General features: G+C 38.0%; 2 protein-coding genes across 2 annotated transcripts in view; both read right to left on the bottom strand.

Moving 5' to 3' along the window:
* The window catches only part of Fkbp59 (FK506-binding protein 59kD), a 53,547-nt gene extending 33,913 nt beyond the window's left edge, over nucleotides 1-19,634 (bottom strand). The window contains exons 1-3 of the mRNA XM_067764222.1: nucleotides 19,370-19,634; nucleotides 19,163-19,305; nucleotides 18,815-18,935 (exon numbers count right to left, since the gene is read on the bottom strand). Coding sequence (XP_067620323.1) covers nucleotides 18,815-18,935; nucleotides 19,163-19,305; nucleotides 19,370-19,562 — 457 coding nt within the window. The 5' untranslated portion in view covers nucleotides 19,563-19,634. The remainder of the gene's footprint in view (nucleotides 1-18,814; nucleotides 18,936-19,162; nucleotides 19,306-19,369) is intronic.
* Nucleotides 19,635-23,801: 4,167 nt separating this feature from the next.
* Nucleotides 23,802-27,202, bottom strand: Usp14 (ubiquitin specific protease 14). Its single transcript, XM_067769311.1, has 7 exons — nucleotides 27,045-27,202; nucleotides 26,784-26,959; nucleotides 26,607-26,711; nucleotides 26,148-26,533; nucleotides 25,931-26,087; nucleotides 25,502-25,567; nucleotides 23,802-24,414 (listed from the first exon to the last, which is right to left on the bottom strand). The coding sequence occupies exons 1-7, from the start codon at nucleotides 27,058-27,060 to the stop codon at nucleotides 23,878-23,880; spliced, it is 1,443 nt and encodes a 480-aa protein (XP_067625412.1). The 5' UTR covers nucleotides 27,061-27,202; the 3' UTR covers nucleotides 23,802-23,877.
* Nucleotides 27,203-27,483: the final 281 nt, after the last annotated feature.

Raw genomic sequence — 27,483 nt, forward strand, 5'->3', positions numbered from 1 at the left:
AAAACCTATTGCCCCCATGGCTTGTTGCCCCGGGGGCATAGTTAAAGATAACCAAGATTACACTATATTTAAAGCACGTGGGCACTCTAAAACACAAAATGTGCTAAAGGAATTTTGGTTAGCGGTATTTGTTGTTTACAAGAAACTGCACTAAGTGGGAAGGTAATGTTAAAGAGAGAACGCAACTGAAAAACAACCGTACGCGGCGAAGGGGATCAGAATATACCCGCGGTAGGTATGCCTGTCGTAAGAGGCGACTAAAATACCAGTTTCAAGGGGCTGTGTAGCGCAACCTTTCAGGTTGCCAGCGCAATATATAGCTTCTCCAAACCCAATTGTCAACCTCACCTATCCGGCGAATCCTGTTTTACTAACAGACGAGGCTCTGGCGACTCCAAGCTCCTCATGGAACTTGGGGGTAGGGAGGGAGGGAATGGCCTGAAGGTTTAATGTGGCCACATAAATCGTTCCCGAGATGGTCGGGCTAGCACCTTAATGATGCTATGGTACCGGAGCGTACCGGATTTGTATCCGGCAAAGGACCATCACATCGATAACACTCCCCAAAGCCTTCGGGGAGCAACCTTATCGCTACAACAACAACAACAACAATGCTAGTCGATGACTGAATTGATTTTTAATTTGCTTGCCGTGGGACTAGTCTTGAAACTACTGTTTGAACCTACTTCCTATTCCAATAACAACGCAACATGAGGGGAGTACTGCAAGAAATTAAATGGGGTTACACTGAAATGACAGTCCTTGGTCGGGAAAAATCCCGAGTCGCTCCGGTACACAGAACCGACTTTCTTGGGAACAGGCGTCGGATCTTTATGCCAGGAATTGCCAGGTGAATCCAGTACCCAAAGAACAGTACCCAAAACTAGCGGAAGAGGAACGCATACCCCCCAGGGAAACACGAGACACTCTAGCTCAACTTCGATCTGGATACTGTAACAGGTTAAACTCTTACCTATCCAGAATCAACCCCGACATACAAAATGTATGCCCCGCTTGCAATGTGTGTAATCATACGTCTGGGAGTAGGGCAGGATTGAGAACACGTCCTTCCAACCCCCCAATGATATGACTCCAAGACTCGCCCGTTGGGACCACCAGTTCCCGTGCTGATCGGAATCTCATACATTCCGACACCCCAAACCCTAGAAATCCTATTTTTATTAAAATGTATTTATAATTTGTAATAATCTAAGTTTTAGGTTTAAAACGCCGTAATAATAAATAAATAATAATAATGTATCCCCACATGACACCAACCATCTTTTTAATTGTAATGTGGAACCAACGCCTCTACAACACCTCTCACTGTGTCCACACCTGTTGAAATTGCAAGTTTCCTTGGACTCCCGTTAGAGGATATTGATGACAATTTGTAATCGGTCGCACCTATTGGATGGGGCTATCGTGGGGATCTGAGCTATCGACCACCTCAATTCTTGGCTCTGGAGATTTGGAACCACATCCTCTTGCCAACGCAAGCTAGAGATGTTGTTGTTGTTGTTGTTGTTGTAGCGATAAGGTTGCTCCCCGAAGGCTTTGGGGAGTGTTATCGATGTGATGGTCCTTTGCCGGATACAAATCCGGTACGCTCCGGTACCATAGCACCATTAAGGTGCTAGCCCGACCATCTCGGGAACGATTTATGTGGCCACATTGAACCTTCAGTCGCACGCTATCATATTTACACCATTGTACCACCCCTCCGAATCAAAGGTTGGAAGGGGTGTTCTTGGTTCTTCCCGCATCATTTTGAGCATTAAGCTAATTGTATTCAAAATGTTTTAGCTTATCAATTATTTATTGTTAATAAATTTGTTTATAAAATTTTTACTTTTGTTTTCTTATGCTGTTCTGACTAGCACTTGAATAATTTAATAAATAAGCCCCCTCCTACATAATTTCAGCTTTCAGGGCATGGGTCCTATTCGCCTTTTGAAAGCAGGCTTGTCTTCATTTTGCCGCTCGAATTTTCCTCCTCCTCGTACCAGTTTCAGTACTGAGGGTTTCTCGCAGCAAAACTGTTGAACTGCCTTGATCTACTTCTACGGTCTTACGGGTCCATTTCAAACGCTTACTCTCGAACTCTGTTGGGTCGACCACAGCTGCCAAGTGTTGGACAATTCTTAGTGCTCCAGGGTACTGCGAGAGAGCTCTTTTACTCCCTTTGCTCCATATTATTCTCTATTTGGATACACCTTCCGCTCCATCACGGACCTGGTTGACTCTCCAGTACTTTCGCTTCCAGAGTCCGGCGAATGGCTTTAGAGTTTAGTATAGTCTGCAATATAGCCATTAACATGAATATATGGTGCATTATTATAAAAATCAAAAAAATTTGCGTTAAAATGGCAAATTGGTGTACTTTATCACTCACCGAGTAGCAGTGACGCCGACTTTATTACGTTTTTAGATGAAATCCTGACTGAAAACCTCTAGGAATCAGACAATAATATCATAATTGGAGATTTTAACATCAATATGAATGTATCGTCAACATACTCGAAACACCTATTAAGATTATTCGCACAAAGGGCAATGATTCAAAGAATTAATTTCAATACGAGAAAAACGGAGAACTCGTCTACCAAAATTGACTTGCTCTTTAGTAATAATGATCAAGTTAGATCGGAAAATATAGTTGAATATAGAATTTCGGATCATGAAACAATTAATTTCAAAGTGCCAACAACTAAGTTTTGCAAAATGAGAAGTTACTTTACTTTTACCTCATGGGAATACTATAGTTCCGAAAACCTTTTAAATAAGCCTAGAACATGCAATTTTAGCTTTATGCGTAATGCGGGAGTAGAAAATAAAACTACAGCCCTGAACAATATTCTTACTGAAGTAATGCAAGCACTGACATATGTGAAGAGAACAAAAATACAACTGAGAAATAAGTGGTATGACCGTGAGCTCTCCATAAAAGAAAACTTGAGCTATATAATACTGCCACAGAAACAGGATACTGGGATGAATACAAGGTATTAAAGAAAATATACAAAAGTACTATTATGTATAAGAAGAAGATGTATATGGAAGGCAGAATTCACAGCAATAACGAAAACATGAAGCGGATGTGGAAGTGTCTGAAAGACCTCGCAGAGCTTACAGATAACAAAAAACATATCACTAAGATAGTTATTCATGGCGAATGCCTCGATAATGAGTATCATATAGTCGAAAATAATGTTAGTATCGAAGAAATGCCTACTGCATCCGAACTAAACGTTGATCGCTCGATTGCAATAGAACCATTTCTTTTCACTGACATTGTGTTAGATGATATAATGAATATCACAAAAGCCTTTAAAAATAAATATGGCGGAGAAAAGCTTTTATCTGAGGGTGTTTTCAAGGATTCCATGATGTATATTGGTAACTTTTACAAAGACATAATAAATGAGTCCCTAAATAATGGCATTGTTCCAAACTGCTGGAAAGTTTCAACAATAGTACCTGTGGAAAAAGTAAAAAATACAGTGAAACCGGAGGAGCTACGGCCAATCAATACGTTACCCTCAGATGAGAAAATTATGGAAATGGTGGTGAAAAATCAATTGGTGGCATACCTAGAAAAGCACAAAGTTATTATGCCAGAACAGTCTGGATTCAGAAAGAGCCATTCTTGTGAAACAGCACTTAACATGGTTATTGCAGAATGGAAAGAAGATATATCAGATACAAAAGTTGTGGCTTCTGTCTTCTTAGACTTGAAACGGGCCTTTGAAACAGTTGATAGACGGGAATTGTTGAATGTTTTGTTCAAAACTGGTGTCAGAGGAAAGACTTTGGAATGGTTCCGAAGTTATATGAGTGACAGAAAGCAAAGGACGGTAATTGGAAAAACAGTTTCATTGGTTGTGAATATAGATATCGGATTGCCACAAGGTTCAGTACTTGCACCGATACTATTTACATTGTACATAAATGATATAAAAAAATGCTTAAAATATTGCAATATACGTCTATTTGCGGATGATGCACTGCTCATCATCAGTGAGAAATATGCCGACTGTGCAATGCAGAAAGCACAAGAAGATCTTGACTCTCTATACAACTGGTTGTGCCTTAAAAAATTGAAGTTAAATGTAGATAAGACTAAGTTCATGGTATTTTGCAAAAACCAGAACATCATACGTAATATCGAATTAAACAATATAACCCTGAAGATAAAAAACAATTCAAAGAGTAAATGAAATGAAGTACCTAGGAGTTTTAATTGATGAAAACCTGAATTTTGGAGAACATATAAATTACCTTGAAAGAAAAATTGCGCAGAAAATAGGATTCATGTACAGAACATGCAAACATATTAGTCAACGTCATAAAATACTGGTGTATCGTTCAATTATTAGATCCATAGTTATGGAACTAGATACTGCAATAATATAAGACTGCCTAGAGCAAGAACAGAGTTTGTAAAGAAGACTTTGGAATACATAAGGTACAAAATGCACAATGAACTACCTACTGCGATAAAAGATTGTGAAAATATTAATAAGTTTAAAGTAAAATTATTTTTATATTGTAAGACACTTAATATTTAATGAAACAAATGTTTACTTAACATCAACTAGGTCTTAAGGACCGTAATAAATAAATAAATAAATAAATACTCCGTTGGAATACAGCCGAATGTACGCCTGGCTGCAAATAACTCGATAGGCACGGTCCGCATAACACCCATATACGGACCAGTTAAATATTCAGCGTATACAGAGATTTGCAGCTTATTTATACGGGTCGTCTTTAGACCGCGAAATTACTATGGATCGCAAAGCCGGTGTCGTATTGGCTGGGAACTACTTATTTTCGATGCGCACTAGGTTCTGCAAAAACACAGTAGATCGCCAAGTTTTTTTTTGGCGGTAAAAAATGTTTGCACGTACCATTATACGGGTGAGAACCTTATACCGGTCATTTGACCCAAAAAAATCGAATTAGATAATGTGCTAAGCGTAGAAGACTAGATTTCTAATAATAAATAGGAAATTTACTAAGATCCAAGTTCGTCAAGGAGGGTTCGGGCAAAGGTAAAGTCATATCGTCCCGGAACATGGAGGAATTGAGAGAGAAGATCCCAATCTCTCAACCCACGAGGGATGATATCCTCAGGCAGATAGTATATGAGAAAAGATATAAAGTAGAACTGGGAGACAAGGGTATGTGGTAGGATAACAGAATTGAGAGCATTCAGCAGCTAAACAATATAGTACGCTATACCGATAGCTCGAAGACTCGCCTTCAGCGAAAATACTCCAATGAAAAAACTGCCATACTCAGTGACAGTCAGGCCGCCTCAAGGCGATCTCGGCATTTGAAATAAAATCAGCACTCGTCCTTGAGTGTGTGGAAAAGCTGAATCAACTAGGAGCACACAACGAACTACTGTTGGCCTGTGTTCCTGGCGACAGGGGAGTTGAGGGTAATGAGCACGCGGACAGCCTGGCCAGAGAGGCAGCAACGACACGTCCTATTGGTCCTGAGCCATTCCTGCCAGTAGGCCCGCAGGAAATTAGGGGGCATCTATTAGAAGAAGAAAGGGAAAAGGGGGAAGAACACTGGCGTAATATGCCAGGCCTAAGACAATCTAAGCTACTGTTAGGGGGTTACTGCACAACTCGATACAGAGCATTAATAGGCCTCTCGAAAGATAACCTAAGAATCCTAACAGCTATTCTTACAGGACACTGTAGACTGAACAACCACATGCAAAAGCTGGGTATAATATCGAACAAAACATGCCGATTTTGTGATCGATCAGCGGAGACGGCGGACCATATCCTGTTGTTGTTGTTGTTGTAGCAGTGCTTCGCCCCACCTAACAGCAGCGACCGATCACAAATTGTCTTCAATATCCTCTAACGGGAGTCCAAGGAAACTTGCTGTTTCAACAGGGGTGGACCATAAGGAAAGGGGTGTTAGAGGCGTTGGTTCCACATTACAATTAAAGAGATGGTTGGTGTAATGTGGGGACACAGCGGGGCATACATTTTGTATGTCGGGGTTGATTCATGGTTGACCGTATCAAAAGCTTTTGATAGGTCTAGCGCTACGAGTACTGTTGTATGGTGGGGTTTTTGATTTAAACCGCAATTTATCTGGGTGCCGATGGCATTTAGCGCGGTGGTATTGCTATGGAGTTTTCTGAAGCCATGCTGATGACAGGCTAGCTGCAAATTTGCTTGGAAATAGGGGAGCAAAATGGCTTCAAGCGTCTTTGCTACTGGCGATAGGAGAGATATCGGGCGATACGACTCTCCTATGTTAGCTGGTTTCCCAGGCTTTAGTAGCGGGACCACCTTGGCCATTTTCCATTTTTCGGGTATGACAAAGGTGGAAAGAGACAGGTTGAAGACATGCGCTAAATATTTGAAACCCTCTTTCCTTAGGCTTTTAAGCATCGGCATGGCTATGCCGTCTGGGCATAGCAGTGGCTTTAGATGGTTTAGCGCGACCAATGGCGTCCTCAACCTCTTTAGCGGCGATGGTGATTGGTGACACGCTGAATTTGTGTTTATGTGCGTGTCTGTTGCCCCTCCGTCTACCTTTGTCGACCGTAGAATGCATTATATATTGTCGGCAGAAAGCGCTCGCGCATTTTTCGGATCCGACAGTACTTTATCGCCGAAGGCGATGGAAAATTTGTCTTTGTGCTTAGACGGATTCGATAGGGACTTTACGGTGGACCAAAGTTTACCCACACCGGTAGAGAGGTTACAACCTCTTAGGTGATCTTCCCATTTCGCCCGCTTGTGTTCATCCACAAGCAATCTGATGCGTTGGTTGATATCCCTTATTTGGGGGTCGCCTGGATCAAGCTGTCTTATAAGGTCACGTTCTCTCGCTAAGTTTGCGTCCTCCGCCGGGAAGTGGAGCCTAATTTCGGGAATTCTCCCGGCGGGAATGAAACGTGCCGAGGCGGATTCAATGACCATGCGGAAGGCACGCCCCCCTTGGCGGGCATCAGTCGGGATAGGGAGGGCCGCAAAGAGGTTGTCTGTAAAAGATTTATATTCGTCCCACATTCCTTTTTTGAAGTTTATGAAAGTGCGTTTTTCTGTGACGATGAAGTCGGCGGTACGCTCGAGCGAAATAAGTATAGGCAGGTGGTCGGATGCCAATGTTACCATCGGCTGCCAGTTGACGCAGTTTACGAGTTCTGCGCTCACGATTGAGATATGTGGCGAACTGTGACAGCTTCCTACCATATGTGTGTGCAGAACATCGCAGCAATGCGGATGTTGTGTCGCTTTATGAAATCGACTATCTCCGTAATCTTCCCAGTTAGTCCATTACAGTTTAACTGCAGAATTAAGTGCATAGGGGAGACGTCGCCCCTCTGGGGGTAAGTGACGGGTGGCTACGCCTGGATTGAGGAAGGTGTAAGGATAAAATCCCCCAATTTAACTTTTTAATAATCATCTGGCAACATCTCAACATTGTTGCTCACAATAATATTTAATTGTGAATGTTACACGTAAAATGAATACAACACAACACATTATGGCATGATCCATTGTAATATAGTATGTAAGAGAGAATAAGATATATGTGGGGTGAAACATGAAAAACGACATGCAAGAGTGACATCGACATTTTCATGTTTCACCGCCATTATTATAAATTTTGACACACAAGCGATCGGCAGCAAATTTGGAAGTTTATTTTATTATAAAATAAAAAGTGTATCACTTACTAAAATTTAAATATAAATTCAATAGTTTCATTTTACTTGCGATTCGGGCTATAATTCAGTGAGTACCCTCAACACAACCATTCCGGGCATTATAAAGGAAACGTTTACTTGGAGGCGGCGCCCTCCAAGAATAGTGTGGAGGCAATCGAGGGTGAGTTTTCGTGCGGCTAGCGAAGCCGTACAGCACATGGCGACCGTGAGGCTGGAGCCCGGTCTTGGCATTTTATTTTAACATCGGAACGAGCCGGACGTCTAGGAAGTGGTGAGTGAGAATTTTTTTTCAAGTGGACAGAAGGCAAAAGTGTGTGTGTGGTGCGATAAACGTGCAAAATTAAAAATTCAATTTCTAATAAATTCCAATACTTAAATTGCTAATTAAAATTCTAACCTACGGCTTAATTTTCTAAACAAATTCAACTAAATGTCTTCTAAATACATTTTCAATAAACTACAACACAATTTTCTAATTACAATTCAACCTAAAAATTTCTAAAATAAAATTTCACTAATCTACGATATATTTTTCTAAACGGAATTCAACTAATTTTTAACAAATAATTTTCTAAATGCATTTTTAATAAACTACCGTGCAATTTCCTAATTAAAACTCAATAAAACCTCAATATGCAATTTTCTATTATAAAATTCTACTAAAGTACGATATAATTTCCTACATAATTTTCTATCTAAAATCTACAAAACTACGATATAATTCCTTAAAATAAAATTTAACAAACCTAAAATATACTCTTCTAATACAAATTCAAACAATTCTACGATTCAATTTTACATATTAAATGTACAAACGACAATACAAATTTTCTACATTGAGTCTAATAAACCACAAAGACAATTCTACTAATCAAATTCAACAAAACTAAAATACAATTTAATAAATAAAATCTAACGGAAAACTTTATAAATTCCATAAATTTCCATAACGGCACTCGCACCACGCCACGCATAACGGCGAAGGTAACGGCACCCAACAACATACAAAATTCTCCACCACCACCAACTTTAACACACGAATTCACACACCAGTAGCAACAACAACACCAGCAGCAACAACACCAGCAGCGATTCAGGTCGGCCAGCGCAGCAGCAGCAGTACCAAAATAAGTATACATACATACATGTATTAAATATTCCCGTGCCCGTAGGCATACTTTTCTTTAAAATTATATATGTATGTATATTAAAAATTAAAATTTCATATTAAATATCTCCGTATTCCAACTAAATTAACTTCTCATTCAATATAAATTTTGGATTTTTTTCTGACAATACATAAGTGGTTTTCGGAAAAACCAATCAATTTTTCGGTGCATGCGGTGGTTCCGTTAAAAACCAATTCAATTTTTATTACACGCGGTGGTTCCGAGAAAAACCAAATTGAGATTTTTTGAATAAAGCGGTGCGTCCGTGAGTACATTTTAAGATTTTTACCTATTCATATACATAATTTTGAGCCATTTTAATATCAATTACTTTCATAGATCTTTCATAAAAATTCACTGCAGTTTCAATTAAGTTCCTCTACTAAATGGTTAAATATTTCCTTACTTTTTTTCTTCTTCGCTCTTTTTCCTCAACAATTTAACTTCGAATATAAATTCAACATTCAAGCAAGTGCTTTAGTAATTTCATATGTACAACCTTAGAAGTGGTAGACAAGTGAAAAAAACTTCAGATTCAGAATCCGATTCAGACAAATCAGGCTCAAGCTACGAAAGTTTAGCCTCATCTTCGACCGAAAAAGTCACAAACCAGGAAAATAGATTATCTTTATCAACAGATTTTCCAGGCTTCGAAAATTCTTCCATTAAAAATTCAACTTCTAATTTAGCTCCAAATCTTAACGATTCAAATAGTGAAATTTTAACTTCTTCTACTTTAAAACAAAATCCTAACGACCCAAATAGTGCAAACTTAGTTAATCCTTCTTCCAACGAAAACCCAGATCTTAACGATCCAATTAGTACAAACGTGGCCTCATCTTCTGCTAATTCAGCTCCAGATCTTAACGATCAAATCATGGCAACTCCAGAGGAAAAAAGAATTTTTATTAACACATGTGCTAATTCTATTAGAGAAAACTACAGTGGTGATCCACTAGCACTTGATTCTTTTATAGACAAAATTGAATTACTCGAACAATTCGCTACTGCAGATTTAACCAATACTTTTATAGCGTTCTTGAAATCAAAATTAGAGGGTAAAGCTCGTGAAGCAATACCAACACAAGTAGCTTCAGTCAACGAAATTAAAACAGCTCTACGTAATAGGATCAAACCAGACAACTCGAAAGTTGTAGCAGGGAGAATTGCAGCGTTGCACGTTAGCGGTAATAACTATACAGACTTTGCCAAAAAAGTAGAAGACTTAGCTGACTCACTTGAGCGGTCTCTTATTATTGAAGGGATCACTCAAACGAAAGCTCATGAAATGGCAGTCGAACAAACTGTTAACGTGTGTCGTCTAAATGCAAAATCCAATTTAGTAAAAACCATTTTAGCCTCAACGGCATTTACTGATCCGAAAGACGTAGTAGCAAAATTAATTGTAGAACAAAACAACGAAGTAACTGAGCGTCAGGTTTTAGCTTTTCGATCACGTGGTAACAGTACATTTAGAAATTCACGTGGTAGCTATCGAAGTTTTTACCCAAACCGCGGCTATACTGGTTATAGAAATAATAACAGTTCATTTTCACACAACAGTAATTATAACGGTAATAATAATCAAAGATACAGGAATTATCACGGAAATAGATATCAAAATAATCACAATAATAATGCGCGTCCAAATACCAACCCTAATCCAAACAATAGTAACAATAGAAACAGCAATTCGAGATCAGCCAATGGTAGAGGTCGAAACGCAAACGTTCGCGCTTTAAACGCCAGTGCCCCTCAGGAGCGAACACTGAGGGAGGACGAATTAAGCGAGTAAGCGAACTTCCCTCACCAATAGCCATCTATTGTTTAAATTTAAATTACTCTGATTTTATAGAATTACAACTAAACGAGTCACAAAAATTTTGTTCTTTCCTAGTAGACACTCAAGCCGACATTTCCTTAATAAAAATATCATGTCTAGACAGAAATATTCCCTTAAATACGAACGACATTATTAACATTACCGGAGTCACTTCTAATTCAGTTTCTACTTTAGGTAAAATTACCGCAAATTTAAATTTTTCAAACTTTTCCATTAAACATACTTTACACGTAGTAAATGAAGATTTTAATATTCCATCCGACGGCATACTGGGTAAAGATTTTCTGAAAATTAACAAATGCATTATTAATTATGAAAGAAATAGTATTTCCTTTTGGGTAGGTAATGAAAAAGTCGCGATACCAATCCTACACGGAACAGAAAGCGACAGTTGTATCATTCCACCAAGATGCGAAATATTCAGACTTTTTGATTTAGGAAATTCACCCGAGCCACTTTTCGTGGACTCGCAGGAAATCGAAAAAGGTGTTTTCACAGCTAGGTGCATTGTTAATTGCAGTAACCCAATTATTAAAGTTATAAATACAACGGATGATATAAAGTGTGTCAAAAGAAAAAGTATTCAGACAGAAAAACTTTCAAACTACAATGTTTATACAATTAACAAGACAGAAACAGAAGACAAACGTACGAAAAAACTAACTTCGATTTTAAAAAATCAAATACCTCAACATGCTCATAGTAAATTAATTGACCTTTGCATAGATTATGCCGACATTTTCGCTCTTGACACGGACAAAATGACTTTAAATAACTTTTACGAGCAAAAACTAAGATTGACAGACAACGATCCGGTATATGTTAAAAATTATAGATTGCCATATTCTCAACGCGAAGAAATAAATCGCCAAGTAAATAAATTATTAGACAACGATTTGATTGAACCTAGTTATTCGAATTACAATAGTCCTTTGATTGTAGTCCCAAAGAAAGATACAAATGGTCAAAAAGCATATCGTATGTGCGTAGATTTTCGCGCAGTAAACAAAAAACTCATTGCTGATAAATTCCCACTAGCTAGAGTTGACGATATTTTAGACAATCTCGGTAGAGCAAAATATTTTTCCACATTAGATCTTTTTTCAGGATTTCATCAAATCCCCTTGCATCCTGACTCTCGTGACATTACGTCATTCAGCACTGATCGTGGCGCATTTAGATGGAAAGTGCTTCCATTCGGCTTAAATATAGCACCAAACTCATTTTCGCGAATGATGACCATAGCTTTTTCGGGTATACCACCCAATGTCGCATTCTTATACGTCGACGATATTATCGTCATAGGGTGTAGCGAAGCACACCACATTAAAAATCTTTCAAAAGTTTTCAATACTTGTAGATCTTTTAACCTCAAACTTAACCCAAACAAATGCAACTTTTTACGACCAGAAGTTACATTTTTAGGTCATAAATGCTCAGCCAAAGGTTTGTTGCCAGACGACTCTAAGATAAACGCAATTAAAAAGTATACGAAACCGACTGACAAAGACGCGGTACGACGATTCGTCGCGTTTGCAAACTATTACAGACGGTTTATACCTAACTTTGCGTCTCTGGCAGCGCCTTTAAATCGATTAAGCAGAAAAAGAGTTGAATTTGTATGGGATGTAGAGTGCGAAAGAGCATTTTTATCTTTGAAAGCAGCGTTACTTTCACCAAAATTACTTCAATATCCAGATTTTACTAAACAATTCATCATTACAGTTGATGCTTCCACAACTGGATGTGGCGCTATTTTAAGTCAAGAACAGCAAGGTAGTGATTTACCAATTTGTTTCGCTTCTAAAGCATTTAATAAAGCAGAACAGAAAAAACCTATTATAGAATTAGAGCTTTTAGCTATTTACTTTGCAATCAAGCAATTTCGACCATATGTGTATGGTACCCATTTCATTGTAAAATCAGATCACAGACCTCTAGTATACTTATTCAACATGAAAGACCCATCTTCAAAACTTTCAAGAATAAGACTGGAACTATCTGAATATAACTTTACTATTGTATATATAAAAGGTAAATCAAGCGTTTGTGCTGATGCACTATCGCGTATAACAATTGATGAGATTAAAGAAGCTAATAAACAAATTTTGGCAGTACAGACAAGAGCCATGACAAAAAAGGCAAACGACAAAAATTTACATAGGAAAACAGACAAAAACGACGAAAAACAACTTACTTTACATGTCTACGACAAATTTTCATTTAATTTTTCGAAAAAAGTCCCACGAATAAGATCTGCAATTACGTACGATAAAAATAATAAAACAACAAATTTAAGAATTTTTGCGCATATTAAACATAAGAAACTCGAGTTACTTAGTTTTGAGCTTGTTAACGAAATAATGACTTTAGAGAAATTATTTTCGAGGCTTGAATCAGAAGCCGGCAAACACAAAATTAAGCAGATTGAATGGCCTAAAAACGATATTATGTTCGAACATTATACAATTACGAATTTCAAAAATATTGGAAATAAAATTTTAAAATCATTAGAGATTATACTGACAGATCCAGTGGAGACAGTAACAGACGAAGATACAAAATTAAAACTTATGAAAATTTACCATAATGATCCCATTTCCGGTGGACATTGCGGAATGAAAAGACTTTACGCAAAATTGCGAACAAAATTTTATTGGAAGAACATGACTCGCGATATATCGAAATATATCAAAAATTGTAAGGATTGTCTGTTAAACAAGGTTAAACCTAAAACAAAAGAAAAACTTGTTTTAACACCAACTCCTTGTAAACCATTTGATATACTAGTAATTGACACAATAGGACCCCTACCTGAGTCCAAATATGGTAACAAGTTCGCACTTACCATGATTTGCGACATGACTAAATATCTGGTAACAGTCGCTGTACCAGACAAATCAGCAAAAACAATCGCTTCAGCTATTTTTGAAGGATTCATTTTAACTTACGGCACAATGAATGCCATAAAATCAGATTTAGGTACTGAATTTAAAAACGAATTATTTGAAGAATTAACAAAGCTTTTAAACATTAACCATAATTTTTCAACTGCATACCATCATGAAACTGTTGGCACGATTGAACGTAATCATAGAGTGTTTAATGAATACTTACGTGCATATCTAAAAGACAATTTTTCTGATTGGGATGTTTATTTAAAATATTTTACCTTCCTACACAACACTACGAGTAGCACAGTTTTCGACAATCAATTTTCGCCTTACGAGTTAGTTTTTGGAAAAAAGGCAACTTTGCCTAATGAATTAACAAAAGAAAAAATTGACCCGATCTATAACGTCGAAAACTATGCCAAAGAAGTTAAGTTTAGGATGCAGAAAACGCACAAAATGGCACAAAATCTAATTAATAAAAATAAATTACAAAGTAAAAATTTGTACGATAAAACGGCACGACCGTTAATTGTAAAAATCGGAGATAGAGTGCTTTTACAAAAAGAACCACATCATAAACACGAAAAAATTTATCAAGGTCCGTTCATCATAACCAAAATTAACGAACCCAACGTAACTATTTTCGATGAAGTCAAAAACAAAGAAAAAGTGGTACATAAAAACCGACTTAGTAAAGTAAATTAATATTACCTTAATAGTCTCACTAAACTTTAAATTTGATTAAAAAGCAAATCCAAAATTTACTTACTATCATTTAAGCAGCCACGAAGGCGTAAAAATTGTTAAAACAAAAAAAAAAACCAAAAAAAAAAAAAAGAAGCACAAATTTTGTATATTCAAATAAACCTTTTTATAAAATGGTCCGTAGAAAAAAAATACATATTTAGTATCTAATACAAAATATAAAACTTTAAATTAAATATGTAAAACACAAATATTTACAAAAAAAAAAGAGAAACATTCAACATATTTTGTCATAAATTAAAAAAAAAAAAAAAAAAAAAAAAAAAAAAAATTTATTAATATTTATACCTTTCATTTAAGTTACAATGAACTATAAAATTTAACTAAAATCTAACTACTCGATGTATAAAATCTTTTTTTTCAATTATTAATAAAAATGGTTCCGAACCAACGAAAAAAAAGGGAAGGTACACCCTAATATAAATATATATTCGTTTGTTCGCAACAATTTTTATAAGTTTTTGGCCAAAGAAGAATGTGACAAAATTGATCACTTTGTCAATTCTTCTTTTCCCCAAAAAGGGTGATGTAAGGATAAAATCCCCCAATTTAACTTTTTAATAATCATCTGGCAACATCTCAACATTGTTGCTCACAATAATATTTAATTGTGAATGTTACACGTAAAATGAATACAACACAACACATTATGGCATGATCCATTGTAATATAGTATGTAAGAGAGAATAAGATATATGTGGGGTGAAACATGAAAAACGACATGCAAGAGTGACATCGACATTTTCATGTTTCACCGCCATTATTATAAATTTTGACACACAAGCGATCGGCAGCAAATTTGGAAGTTTATTTTATTATAAAATAAAAAGTGTATCACTTACTAAAATTTAAATATAAATTCAATAGTTTCATTTTACTTGCGATTCGGGCTATAATTCAGTGAGTACCCTCAACACAACCATTCCGGGCATTATAAAGGAAACGTTTACTTGGAGGCGGCGCCCTCCAAGAATAGTGTGGAGGCAATCGAGGGTGAGTTTTCGTGCGGCTAGCGAAGCCGTACAGCACAAAGGCTAGATAGATAGATAGATAGATAGATGTTGTGAGGTTAAGCACTGCGACCTATTGGTCTATTGTGCCCTCAATTCTCTTTACAACACTTCATCTAAGCCGAGTTCCCTGAGAAAATCCAGAATGGTTCCCGGCTTCAGAGAGTGTATGTGACTATTTCCTAGTTTGGATGATCCTAGGATTCTAAGTCTTCGTCTCGCGACTGCCTCACATTCCTTCAGGATGTGTTCTGCAGACTCATCTTCGACATCACAGAAGCGACAGAGGCTACTAGCTGATATGCCCAATTTATGCATGTGGCTCTTTAGCCTACAGTGACCTGTGAGTATACCTGTTACAATCCTAAGGCTACTTTTTGGGAGGGTAATCATAGCCTTATATCGCTTCGAGTTGTACCCTCCTATTAGTGCCTTTGCCTGCCGAAGTCCTGGACTCTCGCGCCAGTGTTGTTCTCTGAGGCACGCCTCCTTTTGTATAAAGTCCTCCCTTATTGTATGTGACCCTATTGGCACCATAGGCTCGGGTCCTATTGGCTTTCCGGCCGCTGCCAACTTGGCAAGCTCGTCGGCTCGCTCGTTACCATCCACTCCTCTGTGTCCAGGTACCCATGCCAGACGGATGGTGTTGTTGACTCCTAGATTGTTTAACCTCTCCACGCACTCAAGGGCTGTTGATGATTTGATCTCAACCGAAGCTAATGCCTTGAGTGCAGCCTGACTGTCGCTGAGTATAACGATTTTCTCGTTGGTATATCCCCGCTGTAAATTTATCTCTGCACACCGGCTTATGGCAACAACTTCGGCCTGGAAGATGCTCGGATATTTTCCGAGTGGTAGGGATATTTTGGTTCGGGGCCCGAAGATCCCCGCTCCTATGCCCTCCGGTGTCTTCGAGCCATCGGTGTACCATATTATAGTGTGTTCCTGGTGAAGCGCTTCAATCCTGGAGGTGTCCCACGTACATTTGTTCCCCAGCTCTATTTTGAAGCGCTTCTCAAACTTAATTATCTTCCTCATATCATCTCTGGGAAGTTGGATAAGTGGAATCTGCTCCTGCAGCTTCGCCATGCTCCGTGACTGTATCACTTTGCCTCTTCCACATCCCTCTTTAGCTATGTTTACTAAAGTACTCCTGGCTGCCTGCTCAATTATTATATGTAGAGGCGTTAACTCAAGCAGCACTTCTATTGCTGCCGTCGGGCATGTTCGCATGGCTCCCGTAATGCAGACACACGCTAAGCGTTGAAGCTTCGTGAGCGATTTTTGTACGGTCACCATGGTTGTTCTTGATGCCCACGCAACTGCTCCGTACACTATGATAGGTCTCACTATCATAGTGTACATCCATCTTAGGATCTTTGGGCTGCATCCCCAGGATCTTCCTGCAATACGTCTGCACACCATTATTGCTCTTGTAGCCTTTGATATGGTGTTGTCGACGTGTTTCTTCCATAAGAGCTTAGAGTCAAACGTGACTCCCAAGTATTTCACCTCAGACGTGTACTCCATCTGTACTCCATCCATTGTGATTTGCCTAATCCCTTCCAGTTTCCTTTTCCTGGTAAAGGGCACAATGGATGTCTTGTTAGGGTTGATGCTTAGCCCTACCTCAGTACACCATTCTTTCGTTAACCTCAATGCCCTTTGCATTATGTCGCAAAGGGTGCTCTCAAATTTGCCCCTTACAATGATAACAATATCATCCGCGTACCCCTGACATGTTGTTGTTGTTGTTGTTGTAGCAATGCTCGCCCCACCTAATAGCCGCGACCGATCACAAATTGTCATCAATATCCTCTAACGGGAGTCCAAGTAAACTTGCCGTTTCAACAGGGGTGGACCATAAGGAAAGGGGTGTTAGAGGCGTTGGTTCCACATTACAATTAAAGAGATGGTTGGTGTCATGTGGGGACACATTGCAAGCAGGGCATACATTTTGTATGTCGGGGTTGATTCTGGATAGGTAAGAGTTTAACCTGTTACAGTATCCAGAACGAAGTTGAGCAAGAGTGACACGCGTTTCCCTGGGGAGTATGCGTTCCTCTTCTGCGAGTTCTGGATATTTTTCTTCAAGTACTGGATTCACCCCCATTTGTGACCCCTGACATCGGATTCCGTTGTCTGAGAGCCTCTGTAGAAGTTCATCTACTACCAGGCTCCACAGCAGGGGTGACAGGACGCCCCCTTGTGGACATCCTTTCGTTGTTTTAATCTCTACTGTACCGTCCCCACTTGAGGTTTCGGCAATCCTCGTGCGCAATAAGGCGTTTATTCACATACGGATTGGACGCTGTATCTCTCTTCTCTCGAGTACCCGATTCACACTTTCGTGTGTTGTGTTGTCGAAAGCCCCCTCTATGTCCAAAAATGCGCATAGAGTTATCTCCCCGCACTCGAGCGCACTTTGGATTTCTGTGGACAGCTGATACAGTGCAGTTTCTGTCGACCTGCCTGTTCTGTATGCATGCTGATCTTTATGTAGTGGCACTCTAACGAGAGCCTTTGAGGAAGGCTAGGACGCAATTGCTGTTATGGTCCTGGGACTGGGCGTCCTTGGGCAAGCATTGGGGTACCCGCGCTTAGGCGTAGACTACGGGACGCCATTGGGCGTGAACAGCAAGGAGCCACAAAAGATTTATAAAAGTTACGTGGACGTCGGGTTTTGGGGTCAAGCCCAGAACAACCTGTCCGATGCAACCATCCCTTACACGAGACACACTGAACAGAGTATGACCGTCCTATAAAGTCTTTTCCGGGAGATGCAGCAAAACCATTCTCAGGACCGGGGTCAGGAGACGGACCCGGATAGGATTCGATACCTTCCCGGAGCAAGAGAATATGGAGCAGTCCCGCTGCAAGGAGCTGCTGGGAGGATGCCAATTTGTGGGAGGGACGCAACAAATTAAATGGGGTTACACTGAAATGACAGTCCTTGGTCGGGAATCCCGAGTCGCTCCGGTACATAGAACCGACTGCCTTGGGAAGCGGACCATATCCTCCTGGAGTGTGATGCAATCTCAAGACGTAGGGCTAAGTTTATGGGTTCACCATGGTCAGAGCATTCTCACTTCAAATCCTTCAAGCCAGGTGAACTGCTAGGGTTCATCAGAGATGTCGTCTTGGATGAGGTGTTGTGAAGCAGCTGAGGGCACAATAGACCAATGGTCGCAGTGTGATCCTTAATTAATTATATATCTATCTATCTAACCCTTCCATTTATTTCGTTAGATATATTTTCCCACAAAATATTCATAGTCAGCGAGTCATAAAGTAAATCTAACAGTTAGTACGCAATTTTTCTAGTGCTGAGATAACGGTTAATTAAACATATATCAATATTGATTAAATTCCAATTTTTTGCCGCCGCCAAGATTTCAAAATAACAGTCTTTTATTTACCTTTGACCAGAGCGCCTTCGCCAGGTGATCGTTTCTTATCACTGACTTTCATAATAAATCTTTCAATGCTACCATCCTTATTTGGGCTTAAATCTTCACCTTTCCATCCAAGTAATTCTAACTATATTGGTATACAAAAATGAAGGTGCAAATAATGGTGTCCACGTACATTGTAACATTGAAAATGAAAAGGTAATTTTATACGAAAGCATGACACTCTTAATACACATCCAAAAATATGGGATACGTGATCCTGGGTCCAAAACGCGTCTTTTTACTCCCCTGCCGACTTTTTAGACGTGTACTTAGTGTCATGCTGTCGTATAGAATTACCAAAGAAAAATTTACCTCAAAGATTAAAGTTGAATTTGGAGGTATACTAGGAGGACTTCCAGCCTCGCCATAAGCGTATTGAGGAGCACATGTCAGAATACACTTTTCATTTAATTTCATTGAGGATACCCCCATATCGAAGGCTTTGATAACATGGCCTTTGATTTCATAAAAATATATATATGTAAATAAGTGTATTTGAAAATGTGTCTAGAAGTTTACCTTTGCCCAAGTCAAACTCGAACGGAGCACGCCCCACACTAGAGTCAAAAACTGTGCCATCGACCAATTTTCCAGTGTAGTGAAGTGAAACTGTGCAACCGCTAAATGGCCGGTCATCACCTTGCCCTTCTTCTAAAATCTCTTTCAAAACCCCACCATCTCCAGACAAATCCAATTTTTTCTCTACCGACATTTTATTAATTGATTTCCAATGCTAATTAGCCGACCCAAATTTTTGCAAGCCAATGAAGTTTCTGAATAAATGTGATTAATTTCTTCTTCTTAAAAAGTATTCACAATGAGATTGTTCAAATGCTTAAAGGGCCAATTAATGGTGACTTATCCATAACCAGATAAAACAGCTGATCGAACCAAACTCAATGTAATCAATTAATAGTGCCATACCATAACGCTAACGCCATAATCATACCATAGCCAACCAATTGGTTTTTCGCCATATCCATAACCTAAAAATGTTTTAGTTGGAGAATTTATTAACTTTTTGTATATTTTATTTATTGTTTTGGATATGTTTTGACTAAGAGACTTATTGGTCCCTATTATGAGACAAATTCGATCTTCGTGGTCGAAAGAGCTGATCGAACGAATTTTCATTCGGTATTACGGCGCGCGTTCGATGAAGGCAAGCGTTATTGTGAATTTCGATAAATTCAAAAGTTCACAATAGCACATTTCCAATACTCTGTCAAATAAAATAAAATAAATAAACAAAAGCAGAACTAGTTATTAAATGCAAATATTAAAAATAAAAGTATGACTACAACGGAATTGTGGTTTGATGATTCGTCAGATGAAGAGGAAAGCTTACTGGAGCTAGCCATAAGTAGAAGACGGGGAGATGCTTCAAATCCTTTGGAAATGAATTCCACCACGTAAGTGTAGCTTTCTAAATAAGTTGATAAATTGTTGAAATTATAAGTTTTGTTATAAATGTATTCAAAATTTCAGACTGTCCAAAGAAGCGTTCATGGACTTGTTATCCAGTACAGATGAACTGCTGCAGCAATGCACAAGAGCCAAGTCTATTCCTAATATTTTTTAATTTTGGCAACAGTTCTCCGATTTTGTGCTCAGGGATCCTACCAACTACCTACAAATGCACTCGGACTTGCCCAGCCGACTGTGTCTGTGGTACTATCAGAGGTGTTAAATGTCTTGGAAAATTTTATTTGTGAAAGATGGATAAAATTGAATTACGAGGAGGCTGAGCTGCATTAAGCAAAGTTGCATTTCTATAATGTGGAAGTTCCTTTGCTATATGGGGATTTTGTTCCATAATTGAAACCAGTCTTTCAAAATGTTGTTTTGTACTCACGACCTTGAACCTCTATAAAATTAATTCAAATAGTTTAAAATTACTAATAAATAAAAAAATAAATGTAAGGCGCGATACCTCCGAAGAGATCTAAGGCCGAGCTTCTCTTCCAATTTGCGTCGTGCTCCTCTTGATTTTTTCCTACAAATTGGCCGGACGGGACCTACATGTTTTATGCCGACTCCGAACGGCATCTGCAAGGCAGATGAGTTTTCACTGAGAGCTTTTCATGGCAGAAATACAATCGGAGCGCTTGCCAGACACTGCCAAGGGGCGACCCCACTTAGAAAAATTTTCTTCTAATTGAAAAATCTTATTTCTAAAATTTTGATGTTGCTTTGCCCGGGAGTTGAACCCAGGGCATACGGTGTGATAGGCGGAGCACGCTACCATCACACCACGGTGGCCGCCAGATTACTAGTACGTAGTAAAAAAGTAGAACATAAATACAAAAAACTAACATTTTAAACAATTCTTTTTCTATTCAAAACAGCATTGACAACAAATTTCTATTCGCTTGAAAATTAGATACACGGCGAAAATTTCGACAGAGATGAGTTGTCATAATACCAATTTCAAATTCGATTTTCGATGTTCGATAGCCAGCGAAGATCCTCCGTCCTGCGCAGCTACGCCGAGTTGACTTTTGACCGAATAAAATAAGAGCGAGACAAAAAGAGCTAAAGGAATATAGTCAATTCATACGTCATAAAAAACAGCTGATCTAATGTTTACATGCGCAATCTTTATGTGTGATTTGTGCTTTTCTTGATCTGATTTGACATTTCAGTACAAACTTGACATACAACCATGAAATTACAAAAACAACATACGTGGTATGTGTATGTACAGTCTTTAACATTAGATAATTTTATTGTGATACGTTAGAATAATGATCCCATTAGAGGAATATATTAGATTTTGATTGGACCTATAATTTTATTTCGATTTGACAGTTATAAAGGTCCCTTTTACATTACAGATAGTAGGTAGAGGGGTTATCTAAGGGCCTATTACGGTACACAACTCAACTTGGTTGGGTTGTAATTAAAACAACTCAACTTTCAGACAACTCAACTCCTGTTTGGTATTACGAATTACAACTTATTTCAGTTGAAGTTGAATTGGTGCTGCCAAGCTAAGAAAGTGATGATTTGACAGATAAATGAACAGCTGATCAATTTGTGGCAGAAATTTAAGCATTTTCAAATGTGATTTTTTTATTAATGTTATATGAAATCTATTTTAAACTGGCGAAAATGTTGGTGATTGACATGTCGCGAATACGGAAACATTTGCGGGATCATTCCAATCCCTTGGAACTACCAAGCACCAAGTAAGAAAATGTTTAAGTGACAAACAAATAATGATTTTCATATGAAGTTATTTTGCAGATTTGAAAGGAAGCATTTTACTCAGTACTAAACAAAATTAAGAACCATTTCCGCATACGCGTTCGTATTTTAAAATTATCCGCCACACTCCGATTCCTTGCTGACGGCAGCTATCAAATATGCTGTGGAAATGATTTTAGTGTTGGACTGGTATTAGATATAATTAAGAAGCGTATTTGTGCGAAGTAGATTAAAACCCTAACAGAAAAAACTGTATTTTACTCAAATAGGATTCCCAGGAGTAGTGATTAGTATCAATGGGACTCGCATAATTTCACCTATCTTGGCTGCATCCAAACTGCGACCAGCCTCGTCCAACTATGGAATATCAATAAAGTCAAAAAGTTATTCAATGTAATTCGTTTAAACGTTGGTTTTTCTAGAAATGTGTACAAAATTGTTTATTATTGTTTGATTAAAAAAGGTTTAACTACCGGCTTTAAATTTTTTGTTTTTTTTTGGTAACGTTTTATAAGCCCGTGCACCATCTAACTCTTATCAAAGGTGGTATCAAAAGACGGGTTTCCATCTCCGTTTTTAGGATTCGAAAGCGAAAATTAAAAATTTTATTTCATTCGAAAGATATTTACAAAGACCCACAAAATGGCCCGAGAGGGTCCGAAATATGAGGCCCGGTCCACAGTTTTTTTGCACAGAACATCTTTCTGCGTTGGCGGCCTTTGGCCGCGATTCGTAAAAATAATCCTGGTTGGGTCCACCACCTTTCTGTATTGCTGTGTACAAAAAATCTGGCAAAACACAACAACCACATGAAATTAGATTCTATTAGAATTAATTTTTGTGGTAATTCTTTACGACAGCATGACACTGCTAATACGTGTCCAAAAATATCGAGAGAGGTATTAAACGACGCGTCTTGACATCAGTATTAATAATCCGAAGGCGGAAAATACAAATTTTAACTCGTTCAAAAGATATTAAACACAAACCGAAAAAAGACAACAACATTACAACAACCACATGAAAATCGCCAACTTCAACTGAAAATATCTCCGGACAGAGATAAAATGTTTATTTTCCGCCTTCGGTTCTCGAGATTAATACGCGTCTTTTGGAACCCCTCCGATATTTTTGGACGCGTATTAGCAGTATCATGCTGTCGTAAAGAATTACAATTTTTGTTTTCGGATTCTTAAATCGGAGGTCGAAACGTGTCTTTTGACCTTGAAAATTTTTGTTAAAAATTAGGTGGTGAACCGTCTTCTAAAACGTAACATTTTTTTCCAAACAACTGCAAAATTGTATGAGACAACTGCTAGTAAGCAGTTGTAAGATTTTGACGTCTTTGACAACTACACCAACACAAGGTTGTAAACGGCAATGCCACAAAAAGTTGTAAGGCTAGACAACTCAACCGAAATTTTTTTTGACAGGTTGAGTTGTAATCTGTAATACCAAATTGCGAAATTTCAACCCAACCAGAGTTGAGTTGTAAACGGTAATAGGGGCACTAATCTTCACTTCAATGTTTGTTGGGTGTTGTATGGTTCCGCCTTGTTCCATGCTATATATGGTGCCGTCATGTCTCCTCCACTGGCACAACTACCTGTCAAATTAATTGATAGGGAGAATGGCTGTCATGAACGCCCAGAGAAGGGACGGTTTGTTTAAAACTCTGCAAGTTGATACAACAATAAAAACAACACTATCATCTAATTTTAGCTTAAAACCTCAGTTTCAGTTTAGATATTTGGTTATATGTACATATATGGGAAATTAGAATTCTCATATTTGTATTTTTATTCATTTATGCAATTCTATTGCTTTTTTAACAATTTTGGACCATACAAAAGTACATAAGCACAATGCCAATCGCCACCACCCGACAAGCGCAGTATATCGTCAGCAGTAACGGACGTGACTACATCATCGTCAAATTTGAACCAAATGTCTCCAGAATGTTTTACCCAAGCTACATAATGTCCTGAAGAGCTTGAACGTCCCTTGTGTGTCAGCACAGCTTGGAGCGTATAGTAGCCGGAATTATTACTACCCGGGTCATCCGAAAACCAATAATCCTCAGTTTCAATTTTTTTATCCTTTTCATCTGCAGCTGCTGAATCTCTAGCAATTGCCTTTATATCAGTCTCTAAATGCTTATCTTCGGCTTCCTTAAACTTAGCTCTCATTGGGCACAGTTTATTCTGTAGTTCAGATGTACATAATTCAAATGCATCGAATTCCATTGGAAATTTTATATCTTTCAAAACTTTAGCGTTGATACCTTCTTTACCTTTGTATTGAAAACGTACGAACTGTATTGTTAAATACGCTGGAAGACGGCTAATAAGAGACTGAAAATAAATTGCAAAAAAATAAAAATTCATTAAAATGATATTATAAGCGAATGTTACTTATTTACAACAAATTAAGATATGGATAATAAAATTGAATCGTTTATTATTAAGACACGTACCCACACTAAAAAATAAATAGGTTTTTTAAAAGTATACATTGCACATAGTGTGATTTTTGCACAAAGGTGGAGTGCTACAATGCAATAGCAATGCTTAGCTTAGTATAAGCCCAGACGGCATCTCTTGCTAATTGTAAGCATTTTGAACCCGAGGAGTTAGTTTTCTAAGGCAGGTCTTCAACCTGTCTCTGTTATTCCTGAACATGGAGCACTGTCCTTCTGAAACCTTATGGCGTTTTCGTTTCTGAAATAAGTGTAGCCCTGCTGGTTCTTCTCAGCTCTCTTGTGAAGTTGTGTGTTCCTTTCACAAAATATTGTCCACTAAATTAGAAAAAGGGTCCCATTACCTTCAAATAGAGCCGTTTGCATAGAGTAAGTTGACCTAGTTCAAAAGTTGGAAACCATCCACCCAGAAAACTGGGCATCCCAACAGACATCTGATTGGTGAGCCAACACCGCCCTTAAGCTCCTCATGGAACTTGGGGTGGGGAGGGAGGGATGTCCTGAAGGTTTAATGTGGCCATATAAATCGTTCCCGAGATGGTCGGGCTAGCAACTTAATGGTGCTGTGTTACTGGAGCGTACCGGATATGTATCCGGCAAAGGACCATCACATCGATAACACTCGCCAAAGCCTTTGGGGAGCAACCTTATCGCTACATCAACAGCAACAACAGCTATAGTGATAAAAAATTATAGGACACTCAATTTTTTTCAAATTTAGTGTAATGCTAATGAAAGTTTAATGAAATTAGCAATCAAAATTTAGTACACTACCCCCCCTAAGCCATCAATATCGATAACACTCCCCAAAACCTTCGCATAGTGTCTTTATCATTACAACAACAACAACAACAAGGGACTGTGACCGCCTTTATAATCCTGATGTCTGTACTATTACAACAACAAATACAACGCGTTTGTGTTTAATTTTATAGTCTGACTATTTCTTTGTATATACTTACAGTCCGAATATAAGTAGCATCACGTCCCAAGGTCTCTGATCGTTTCACTAATTGTTCTTTCATACGCTAAAATTAAAAAAAAATATTAAGTTGCAGGCTTAAATACAAGTATATATCTAGGCAATTCAAAAGGACTGCTATACGGCATATGTGGTATGATTTAAGCAAATTTTTTATTGGTAGCCATACGAAATTGCCTGACGATGATGACGTGGCGGTTTTCGAAATGGTACCATCGCAATATGCAGTAAATGTTTCCTTCTTTTCTGTTTTTCCCAATAAAACCAAAATTAATAATTGAATAACAATTATCATCTTTCGGTGCTAAGCTGATTAATTCTTAAAAAATCTTAGGTAACCATGGGTACAACTAAAATCTTAGAATTTTACATGAATATGACACTCTTGTGAATTGCCCAATCATATTACCGATTTTAAGCCATTATGCATATATTTAACTTCTGTTGATATAAAACAACTAAGCTGAAGGAATTGTTCTTTCGCCATAGTTGTTTCTTCATCTTCAGTTTCTGTACAACTCATTTTTACTTCGAATGTGCCACCAAAGTATTGCTCAATAAACGAACTAAAGAATGAAAATATATTTCAATACTTAGCTTAAAATGTTAACTCAAACCCATCTCACTTATATTTCTTAATGGTACTGTCTTCAGTGGCTTTATCATTTGAAGCCGGTATTTTCTGTTGCATCATTTTAAGTAATTCAGACCAACATTCATTAGCATCTTGTTGACGATAAGTTCCATTTTCACCGACTTGAGAGAATTGTGGTGAAGCACGGTGTAAAGTTTGTAATAAAAGTATTGGAGTTACAACATTTCCACGTTCCATTTGCTTAAATACAGATTTCATAGCCGTCGTCATGGCAGTTGACATTGAACCTGGATCTTCACTATCAACCCGATATTTTTCTAGAGCCTCCCGCAGCTCAGGCACTGCATGCAAACATTGTACAGTTGCATTCATATAACAAGTGTTTCCTAAATTCGTGAGTCCTGGAGGCAACTCCATCTATGATATTATGTTTAATTTAAATAATTATCGGTATCCTTGCATTCAAATATGATGGCAAGCACACACTTACCGCCGTAGCCATCTCTGCTTCGTTCATATCTTCAATAAATTTTACGGGTGTTATAGGTTCTTCTGGAACCTGCTCTCTCGAACCCAATAGCAATACAGTTGCACCCTTTCAAATAAAAAAAAAAATATGTATTTTATTATAAAAAAAAAACAAGACCCTTATATGATATGCACATACATCTTTCAATTGCAGATTCCATTCATTATCTTTCAAAATGCCACCTTTACACATAACTTTTTGGCGTTCAGGTGCAACTCCGGTCAAGGCATATAATTGTGCTTTAAACAACAGGGGATCTTCATCTGTGTTCGCTTCAATATCCGGAAAAAGTTCTCGACCCCACTTTACTTTAACTACATTTTAGACAAAAGTTTCGATTTTATTCATATGTAGATTTCATCCAATTATATTAATGAAAAATTGGGATAAATAGTTTACCTTTATAGGCAGGCATTTCAACTAATACTTATCTTTGGAAGAAAATTGTTCAACAAATTCTTATATATAACTCTTGTAAAATTAACAAAAAATTATAGGCTCAATTGGATGTCAAGATTTTAAAAGTCATTTGGCAAAAGATAGCAGAGATAGCTGACCAAATCGAAACGCTGCTAAAATGAAAAGTAACAGAATGACGGTGTGCGAAACAATGGGTGACCACATTCGAATTACATTGCTGATCGAAATAATTCCAACATGTTACTCGAGGATTAAGGGCCCATTACTGATACTCAGCATAGACTTGACGTAAACTTGGCAACTTAGCCACGATTATACTCCACTTAGCGCATACAATCTGGCATCATAATCAGCTTTGAAATTTTTTTTTTTTAAATAAATGTCAATTTGTATGACAAAATGTCAAAATGAAATGGAA

This window comes from Eurosta solidaginis, chromosome 2, assembly GCF_040869045.1.
Source record: "Eurosta solidaginis isolate ZX-2024a chromosome 2, ASM4086904v1, whole genome shotgun sequence".
NCBI lineage: Eukaryota > Metazoa > Arthropoda > Insecta > Diptera > Tephritidae > Eurosta > Eurosta solidaginis.